Below are 9,384 nucleotides of genomic sequence, written 5' to 3'. Positions count from 1 at the left end.
CAAAATGAATGATGAAGTTAACTATGCAGGGATATTGAGACAGTATTTGCAGAGAATGACAAGATAAAGTGACAAGTGATGATTAAAGTGACTTAGTATGATAAAATAGCAGCAAGTAATGTAAACAGCAGAGAAGAGAGGCAGTGTTGTACCACAGTAATGCAGAGTGCAGTTATATAATATAATATAATGTAATATAGTGCAATATGAACAATATAGTGTAATATAATGAAATGTTATATAATATAGACTAGTATAATAAAATATATAGAATGTACAGTATATATGTATTGATGCTTAATAATAATAATAATAATAATAATACAATTTCCAAGCCAAACATGATTACTAGATACAATAACACACCTAAAAGTCGAGTTTCCTTCAAACTGAACCATTAAAACAACTTGTTTGTTGTCTACAGTTGTTTGTACTCACGTTCCCACGCGTGTCGGCCTGAATGAATTATGTCCAACCGAGGCTTCCGTAGTTTGAGTCACATGAATGGTTTGTTGTGATCCTCCTGACTCAAACGCACCTTTTTTTTTTAATATCATGTAGCTAGCCAACAAAACGATGTGTTCGTAACCGTACATGTCTCAGTCTTGTATAAATTATTCGCCTAATTAAAAAAAAAGAAAATCGCGAAACAATCTTACAAAGACGATAAACGCGTTAAAGCGGAAGAGATTCAGGTGACTGTTTGTTTACATGTTTACGTGTCTGCGCCTGTAACGCGAGCTTGTTTGTTACAGTTTATGTTTGCTCAGGTACATGCTAAGCTTTGTTTCTGACACATAGGAAGATAAAATGTAAAGTGGCTTCATTCTTCTATTTAAACGTATCTCGCTGAATAAAAACGACGTCATGTTCCGGTGGATTCTTGGGGGTCGAGAGGCTCAGGGTTCAGTGGAGGTAAGATTCATTCAGACCTCATCTGTATACTCATGTGAGAGTGCTTTACTTACCTGCGTTTCACTCTTTATTTACATGATGAATCAACGTTTCATGAATGCTCAGGCTACTTCTGTACACATCCATTAAACCTGCAGTCGCTTTAAAGGGGACACATCATGAAAAATCCACTTCCACAGTGTTTCTGAACATATGTTTGGGTAACCTGAGGGTCTTCTGACCCACACAAATGTGAAATAAACCCATCCAGTTCTTCGTTTGTGGTCTGCATAAGTCTTAAAACACAGAGCAAAAATGCACCGTTTCAAATTTGCTCTCCTTGTGATGTCACAGTGGGATTCTGGTATCTCCACCAATGGACTCCACCCTCAGCCTAGAGCTAAACTTTTGCACATGTCCGCCATTTAAAAAAAAATTGTTTATGGGAGTGTCTATTCAAGAAAGGGAGGTCGAATGGACTCCGGCTTCCTTGTGCATTAAAAATGACAATGTTCTGTGAAGTTTAAGGGAGGGGGAGGGGCATGGGGAGGGGGAGGGGCATGGGGAGGGGGAGGGGAAACATGTCTTGAACCTGAAGACTTCTGAAGAGAGGCAGACGGGGAAGATAAATAGTCACGCTGTTTTTTTTTTTTTTTTTAAATTGCAACATTTTTGGACTCTCTAATCTTAAACAATGCGTTGTATTTAATAAGCTTGTTAGAGCTGCAATAACAATGTGTTCATTATGGATTCAGCTGCTGATTAATGGTTTAGTGTATGAAATCAAAACGTGGGAAAGTTCACAACTGTTTCCCAGAGCACAAAGTGAAGTCTTTGAATTACTGCTTCTTTTCTGGGCAGGGGGTCATTTTGGGCATTTATCCTAGAGATAGGACAGTAGGTAGTCAGGAATCAGAGCGAGAGAGAGAGAGAGTGGGGGGTGACATGCGGGAAAGGAGCCACAGGTCGGATTTGAACCCGGGCCGACTACCCGGAGGTCTACAGCCTGCGCCAGAATTCCTCCTGCTGTCCAACCAACAGTCCCAAACAAAAAATATTCTTAATTTTCTGTCACATTTCACAAAGAAAGCTGCAAATCCTTACATCAGAGAAACTAGAAGTGGTTCATTTTTTTTTTTAAAGTCTGACCAAGCTTATAATATTGTTCTGAAGTAAAAGCTTTATTTGAAAGAGACCTTCACAGAGAGGTTGTGAGATCTTTTGATACTTTTTGAAGCAACAACTGCCGATGTTTTAACGATCTATTGAAAAGCTTTAAAGACAAAAAAAAAGTAATCTTTATAAACCAAAAGTTGCAGCAAGAGAAAGAGAGACAGCAACGTCTAAAATACACAAATATGTCGGCTTCAGTACCAAACAATGCCGATGTATTTTTTTTTGTTGCAATTTTGACAGTGTGAGGGAGTTTGCTTGCAGTTTGTGTTCATTACAAAATACAAGAAGTGACTCATCGTCGGGATCCGGACTTCTATTTTTGCTGCCGTGGTGTCCAAACAGTCGTCGACATTGTTTGATGTGAGCCAGAAGTTTTAAAGCCGGGGTCATCTTGACGACCTCCGCTTCACAGTTGTATAAATGCAGTGCCGTAAAAAGGACATTATTCCCTCTGAAATGTTGTACTTCAGAGGGTGTAAAGTAGTAGAAAATGGAAAATACCTAAACACTGAAAATGGAAAATACCTAAACACTCTTAGTCCCCACTGTCTCCTTCTGCAGCTCAGCCTGTTTGTCTCCCCCCCCCCCCCCCCCCCCCCCCCCCCCCGTGTCTTGCAGAAAAGCCCCGTGTTGTGCATCGGAGAGGAACAGCCCAAAAACTGGTTCACTGAGCTGCAGGTGCTGAAAGGACATTTTGACATTGTTCGATTTCTGGTGCAGATTGATGACTTCAGGTAAGCAGACCACGACCCAACACTCCCCCCCCCCCCCCCCCCCTCTCTTTCTAACCTCTCTCCTCTCTACCCTTGGCTGGCCTCTATCCCTTCTGTGATTGACAGGAGATCCTCACCTACAGCAAACTTACAGAGCATGACAAGAGCCCAATCATCACCACTGTGTGATTGTGTGTGTGCACAGTACAGTAGAAGCCGAAAGCCTTAATGCTGTGTCCATACACACACACACACACACACACACACACACACACACACACACACACACACACACACACACACACACACACACACACACACACACACACACACACACACACACACACACACACAAAGCTTTTTGCACCTGCTCTCCTTTGTGGAAACATGCTACACACCGGCATGCTACAGTGGCTCTGCATAAGTGGCCAGATTGGGATTTATAACAGAACTAAGCATGTGTAGTGTGTGTGTGTGTGTGTGTGTGTGTGTGCGCTTGTGCTTGTTCACGCCTGGTCTCCTCCAGTAATAACCCCCCTCCTCTGGGGTCTCGTCCTCTCCGCACACAGGTCCACAGTCGGGGGGCAAAGGCCAGAAAATTCTCTCCAGATTGCTTTTGAAGTCTGAAAAAAATGTATCCTCGACAGTTCCCCTCTTCTCATTTTATCTCTCTCTCTCTTTTTTTTTTATCCACTCATCCTGTCTGTTGATTTTGCGAGCGGGTAGTGTGGACGCCTGGGAGTCAAAGGCCAAGTGGAGGTGTAAAAACCAGCAGAACAGATGTTTTTTTTTTGAAGGTTTCTCAGGTGGAGATGGAGCCACGGGAAGTTATTTCTCGCACAGATAGAGATTAACCGGGTAAATTCGCTGCCAAGTGCACATCTCCGCTGAAATGGAGACTCCTCTCGCAAGAAGCGTCTCATATCTGTTATTTTCTTTCTCTCTCTCTCCCAGGTGTGCCTCGGCAGGGGACGACGGCCTCGTTCTGGTGTGGAATGTCGAGGTAATACTTTGCAAGTTGATGATTTCACTGCATTGTGAAATTGCACACTTCACAACAAACCACTAATTGCTTTTTACATTTTTTCTCTCTCTCTCTCTCTCCTGCTAACTGTTAGACCGGAGAGCGGCTGCAGGAGCTGAGAGGCCATTCCCAGCAAATCACCGCCATGACCACCTTCACCTGCAATAACGGAGCCCTGCCGCACACGTCGCTCATCACGGCCTCCTCGGACAAGAGTCTCAGCGTATCCTTGTGTCAAAAAACAAATATCATGTTATTGTTGTGATTGTGTCGTTTTTCTTAACGTTTATTATTTGTCAGCTGTGGGATCCTGACACTGGGAACAGGGTTCAGACCATTTCAGACCTCCAGTCCTCTGTGAAGGTGAGTCATGAAGCCGTTTTTTAATTATGTCTCGTTAAGTACTGGTTTTTATTTTACACCTGAACAACTTTTCCCGTTTTTTTATTCCTTTAGTATTTAAAAAAGGGAAATCATAGATAATGTTTCAAACCCATAAAAAAAACAGTAGGTATAACGTAACACTAGGGTTGTCATCATGATGCTACATTTTTAAACATCGATATGATTCTAGTCAAAAACAATGACGATACCACAGATAGATAATAATCCTAGGTGCCTAATACTGGGTTCCATCCATCCATGTCTACACCGCTTTTTGCCGTTTAGCGTTTAGCTCTGACTGGAGCTGATCCCAGCTGCCATTGGGTGAGGGTGTGGGGTACACTCTAGACCGGTCACCTGTCAATCACATTCACACCTACAGGCAATTCAGAGTCATAAATTAACCTAACGAGCATGTCTTTGGACTGTGGGAGGAAGCCGGAGTACCTGGAGAGAACCCACAAACTCCACACAGAGAGGCTCCTGTCCGACGGGGAACCTCCTCGCTGTGAGGCGTCAAACGTTAACCACTGCACCACCTTGCAGCCCCTGTACTGGGTTATTTTCTTGTTTTTCATTTCCAAACACTGCAGGCAAACGGGGCGCCAGATAGACTAGCGGTCATGTCGTGTTATGCCCCATGTACAGAGGCAATAGTCCTCATGGCAGCTGCTGTGGGTTCAAATCCGACCTCAACCCTTTGCCACATGTCATCCCCCACTCTCTCCTCCCAACACTTCCTGTCTTTCTTCAGCTGTCCTATCCAAGTACGACCCAAAAAGGACCCCAAAAGACCTTTAAAAAATACATCAATAAATGCAGAACTCCTGCACACCGTCTAAATTGCAGAAATACGTCCGGCAATGTTTTAGTTCTGAAATGTTGGCAACATATTTGTGGAACTTGAGACACTTCTTTCTCTCTCTTCGCTCGCTGCAGCTTTTGGTTCAAAAAGTCAAAGAAGATGTGAAGTTCTCAAAGCATAATTTCTTTTCGATACCCTCCATCATTTAAAAGAATCCAGACTGTAACGTTATAAAAGAAGTTGTGTTTAAAGTGTTAGGGTGTCGGTACAGTGTTCAGCATGATGCGGTCCTTCACGTTAGATTTTCTTGGTTATTCCATTGTGTCATCCGGCTGTGGGTAATTAACTTTGTATTGGTTGGATGTCTTACATACTAATTAAAATGTTTGTCGCTAAAGATTGTTCTGCCAGCGATGATTTAAGATAAAAAGGCTAATTAACTCCTCCTGATCACAGATTAAGGTTAATTACAACATCCATAGGCTAATTCTATTTGATTTATTTTCCTCCGCTGATATTTCTGAGAGCGTGTGACCGAATCAGAAAGGATCATATGTATGTTTTTAACGAGCTGATAAATCTGTGCATCTCACTCAGTGTCTGCTGGTGCTGGAGCGGCTGTGTGTGTGGGTCTCTGGTGGCGAGGAGCTGTGTGTGTGGAGCAAAGACTTCCAGCTGCAGTGTCAGAGACAGAACCACAGCGACACAGGTGAGGACAAACAGAAGGAAGAGTGACTGTCATAAAAAGAACACTCCCAACACATGCTCACCCTCTGACCTGTGTGTTTGCTCACATTCTGACATTCTGCAGGAGTAACTGCTTTGATTGAGCTGCCGAAGAACTGCATCGCAGCGGCTATGGATAAAGTGATCGGTAAGAGAGCGGGTTTCTAACAAGGATGTGCTGTAAGGCAGACTATCTACATTTGTTTTTGATTTTATATACTTTATTTATTCATGCTTCTCACGCACATAGACCTGAATCACACACATACACAAACAGGACCTGTGGACATGCATTAGTACAGGAGTACCGCAAGGGTCTGTACTTGGTCCACTGTTGTTCTCAATGTACATCAACATTCAAGTCCAACCTGCAGCTCTCTCTTCCTGATTTCCTTCTCTATCATCTGTCCTTTCTAAATAAAGACAAAAAAAGCCCAAAATAAATCATTTTTTTCCGGTGGCCATTAAACTGATTAAAAAAAAGGATTGTTATAAGGAGAAAACAACCTTTACTCTTTGGCTTCAAAACGGGGATGGATGCTGGGAAAACAGGGTTACTATTCTATTCTACTATCCAATATTCTACTATTCTGTTCTATTAATGTAGTACATTTTTATAGAAGAATAAGACTGACCTTTATGTTTCATTATTTCTTGTCAGTGATCTACAGGCTGACAGTCTCGACTGATTCCTCTCTGTCCATGTCTGAGATCCGCTGCCTGTCCGACCACCAGGACCAGGTCCGAGCTCTGATCAACATCAACGGTCAGTCTGTTAGAAAATCAAAAAGTCTGCATTCCCTTCATTAGAGAAAATGAGTGTCCATTTATTAATTACAGAGGAGAATAGACAAGTTAGGAATGCAGGAAAACCATCCACATGGAGAGCAGAAGAGACGGAAAAGAAATCCCCAAAACCCCCTCAGTTCTGATCTGACGATATCAACGTGAAAGTGCAGAACAGTCAGGTGTTAGAATCTTTTAACTCCACTTATCGTGGGTCTTAAGTTTTATGTGTACATAATAGAGTCTTCTGATCTTCTCACTTCCTCAGATGGCCTCTTTGCCAGCGGCTCTCACGCAGGCGAGTTGATCTTATGGGACGCGGTCGATTGGAACATCCTGGCCTACGAGCACATCCTGTGGGAGGAGTCACAGACCCCCTCCCCTCAAACTGAAATACGCATAGGCGCTCCTAAACCCAGTGAGATGTCCATTCAGCACCTGACCACCAACGGGAAGGTGAGGAAGACCACATGGGGAGATGTTACCTGTTGTTATATTTATTGTTGTTGTTGATTTTGAATAAGAACACTTTGATGTTTGTGTGTTTTTCGCAGCTCATCCTCGCAGCAGTGGGCAGCGGCCTGTATGTGTACAGCGTTCAGACAAAGACAGTGGTGGCCTACAGGAAGGTGGCACATGACTCGAATGTTTTACACACCATGCTGTTGTCTGACAGGTAAATATATAATTCCCCAGGTGTTTGACTGAAAGACTGAGGAAGGCAGTAGGATTCATCTAAAATAATTAGTACTCAAAGTTCAGAGAAATTGAGACAAAAGGATTGAGAAATGACTCCCAAGACTGGGATCCACTGTTGTAAACTGATGTTGCACTGCACTTGTCCTCCACATGGGGGCGCACCTGCTCTCCTTCTTTGCTTTGACACAAAACAATGATTTGATTAAAGCAGCTTTTTCAGGGTTTGTTCATCTCATATTAAAGCTCCTGATGGCTCCTATGGAAACACAAATTACACAATCAAACACATATTTATATTTAAATAATGTGTGTGCACTAAGTAAGGTTTGAAAGGTTCAGGATGTGTTGATTTGATTTCTTAGCTCGCAGCAGCTTTGGGATAAAATCTAATTTAAGATTTGTAGTTTTTATTTTAAGCCCTGATTCTTTATCATCAAAAAAAACCAGATGTATCGTTTGAAACGTGTGGTATTGAAAAACTATATTTAAAATTAGACTTTAGGCAAATTATTTCATCAGTTATCCCTTAGTTAAGATTCATTTTATTTAACAGGTTTCCTATATGAAGGATACAGTGTCCTCTAACTGTGTCAGCATGTGTTCCCCCTAAAACATTCAAATGAAGATGATCTCATCCAGTAACAAGTTTTGTCTTATTATGAAAGATGATTTTCTTGTTTTGCATCTTAAATCCGTGTCTCTATTTCAGCGAGCTCATGTCGTGCTCTGAAGACGGCAGTGTGAGGATGTGGGAGATCCAAGACCTCCCTTTACCTGCAGAACCAACCTCTCCAGGTGACACACACACACACACACACACACACACGGTTAATAGACTTGAGCTTGTAGAGCGCTTTTCTAGTCTTCTGTCTACCCAACGCCCCTTTGACACTGCAGGTCACACCTACCCAAACACACACAGATGGCAGAGGTTTCTTTGTTAATGTAAACCATCAGAATGACCTAATCCCATTCATATACATTCATACAAGCAAAAAGAGCCATCGTCTCATATCCTCCTGTGGATTTTCCAACTAGAGATAAAACATTGACACATCCAGAGATTGATCTCATGTTGTCACACTGAGTAAAAAAGAGTGCTCTCAACGTTTGTGTGTATATAGCTGAGTGTCTGGGTGGTGTAGAGGTCTTGCAGTAATGCAGTCCAGGTGTGGTGTAGTGTAAATCAAAGGAAAGTGTGCAGGACCAGCAGCACTCAGAGAGGTGGTGAAGTGGTCAGGCGTCGAGCGTGTGTTCATGCTGCTTTGAAGGTCCGGTTGTATAAAGTCGGTGTAGTATAGCTGTGGGGGATTTTAAATAAGTCCTCGAGTCTGGTAAACTGTATAAAAGAGTTACTGTAACTTCAGCTGGATACTTGAGGTAGTGTGGCTGCTCAATAGGCAACACGTGCAGTTTGTACTCAATCGACCGTTCTGTCTTTTGTCCTCTTGAATCCGTCTAACCAGGCTTCTTTGGGATGTGGACTTTCGGCCGATCGAACAAACAGAGCGGCCCTCCTTCAAAGAAACCCGCAGACGTCCCTCACGTCAGGACACTGGAGCTGACGGGGGATCTGATCGGACACTCGGGGGCGGTGCAGGTAAGATTTTGTTAACTAATTGTAAGCTAATGCGAATATGATGTCACGGTAGTGCTTAAAGTTATCTATTTCTTTGGGTCAGATGTTTGTGAGCTTCAAGGAGAACGGATTGGTCACCTGTTCGACGGACCACCTGCTGATTCTGTGGAAGAACGGAGAGAGGCAGTCCCACCTGCGCAGCCTGGCGCTTTTTCAAAAACTGGAGGAGAACGGAGGACTCTGACTCGACGTTTGAATCGTCTAATTTGTAAAAATTTGCTGCCTTAAGAACAAAGGAGAGATGTAAAGTTGTGGTGTTGATGTTGTTGAAAAAACGATTTGAATTGACTGTAATGATCGTCGTCTGCACGCCATGATAACGTGATGGTTGTTGTTTTGCCTTATGACTGAAAAAAGTTAAACTCCAGTAAATACCTCATCTCAGAAACACGCTGTGTGCTGTATTTTTATTTCCACATTTGATTTGAGTCATCTTGAGCAGAATGTTTTTCCTCTGATGACGTGTCATGTTCTGAAGGCCTCTCGGGGATTAGCCGGCGTTTAGACGGCTGCTGCTGTCTAAGCACTGCCTCATTTT

At 42.8% G+C, this 9,384-nt stretch overlaps 1 protein-coding gene across 2 annotated transcripts; it reads left to right on the top strand.

Annotated features, from left to right (window-relative positions):
• Nucleotides 1-489: 489 nt before the first annotated feature.
• On the top strand, nucleotides 490-9,234 carry wdr41 (WD repeat domain 41). 2 transcript variants are annotated; one of them, XM_029281214.2, is made up of 14 exons: nucleotides 490-695; nucleotides 802-915; nucleotides 2,689-2,804; nucleotides 3,738-3,786; nucleotides 3,902-4,030; nucleotides 4,108-4,170; nucleotides 5,594-5,705; nucleotides 5,808-5,870; nucleotides 6,384-6,488; nucleotides 6,777-6,964; nucleotides 7,063-7,184; nucleotides 7,917-8,002; nucleotides 8,674-8,807; nucleotides 8,890-9,234. In XM_029281214.2, the coding sequence occupies exons 2-14, from the start codon at nucleotides 868-870 to the stop codon at nucleotides 9,028-9,030; spliced, it is 1,356 nt and encodes a 451-aa protein (XP_029137047.1). In that variant the 5' UTR covers nucleotides 490-695; nucleotides 802-867; the 3' UTR covers nucleotides 9,031-9,234. The 2 variants fall into 2 exon arrangements, with proteins under 2 accessions (XP_029137047.1, XP_020509664.1); XM_020654008.3 differs by lacking the exons at nucleotides 490-695; nucleotides 802-915; nucleotides 2,689-2,804 and adding an exon at nucleotides 3,177-3,641.
• Nucleotides 9,235-9,384: the final 150 nt, after the last annotated feature.

Source organism: Labrus bergylta, chromosome 17, assembly GCF_963930695.1.
Source record: "Labrus bergylta chromosome 17, fLabBer1.1, whole genome shotgun sequence".
NCBI lineage: Eukaryota > Metazoa > Chordata > Actinopteri > Labriformes > Labridae > Labrus > Labrus bergylta.
Note: the sequence above shows the minus strand (reverse complement) of the source record. Positions and strands in the feature narration are given on the sequence as shown.

Bases quoted from the DNA above. Each gene is read 5' to 3' on its own strand.
- wdr41 (XM_029281214.2), top strand. From the start codon at position 868: ATGTTCCGGTGGATTCTTGGGGGTCGAGAGGCTCAGGGTTCAGTGGAG. The intron at 2,805-3,737 runs GTAAGCAGACCA...TCTCTCTCCCAG, and splicing joins GTGCAGATTGATGACTTCAG to GTGTGCCTCGGCAGGGGACG. The intron at 4,171-5,593 runs GTGAGTCATGAA...CATCTCACTCAG, and splicing joins ACCTCCAGTCCTCTGTGAAG to TGTCTGCTGGTGCTGGAGCG.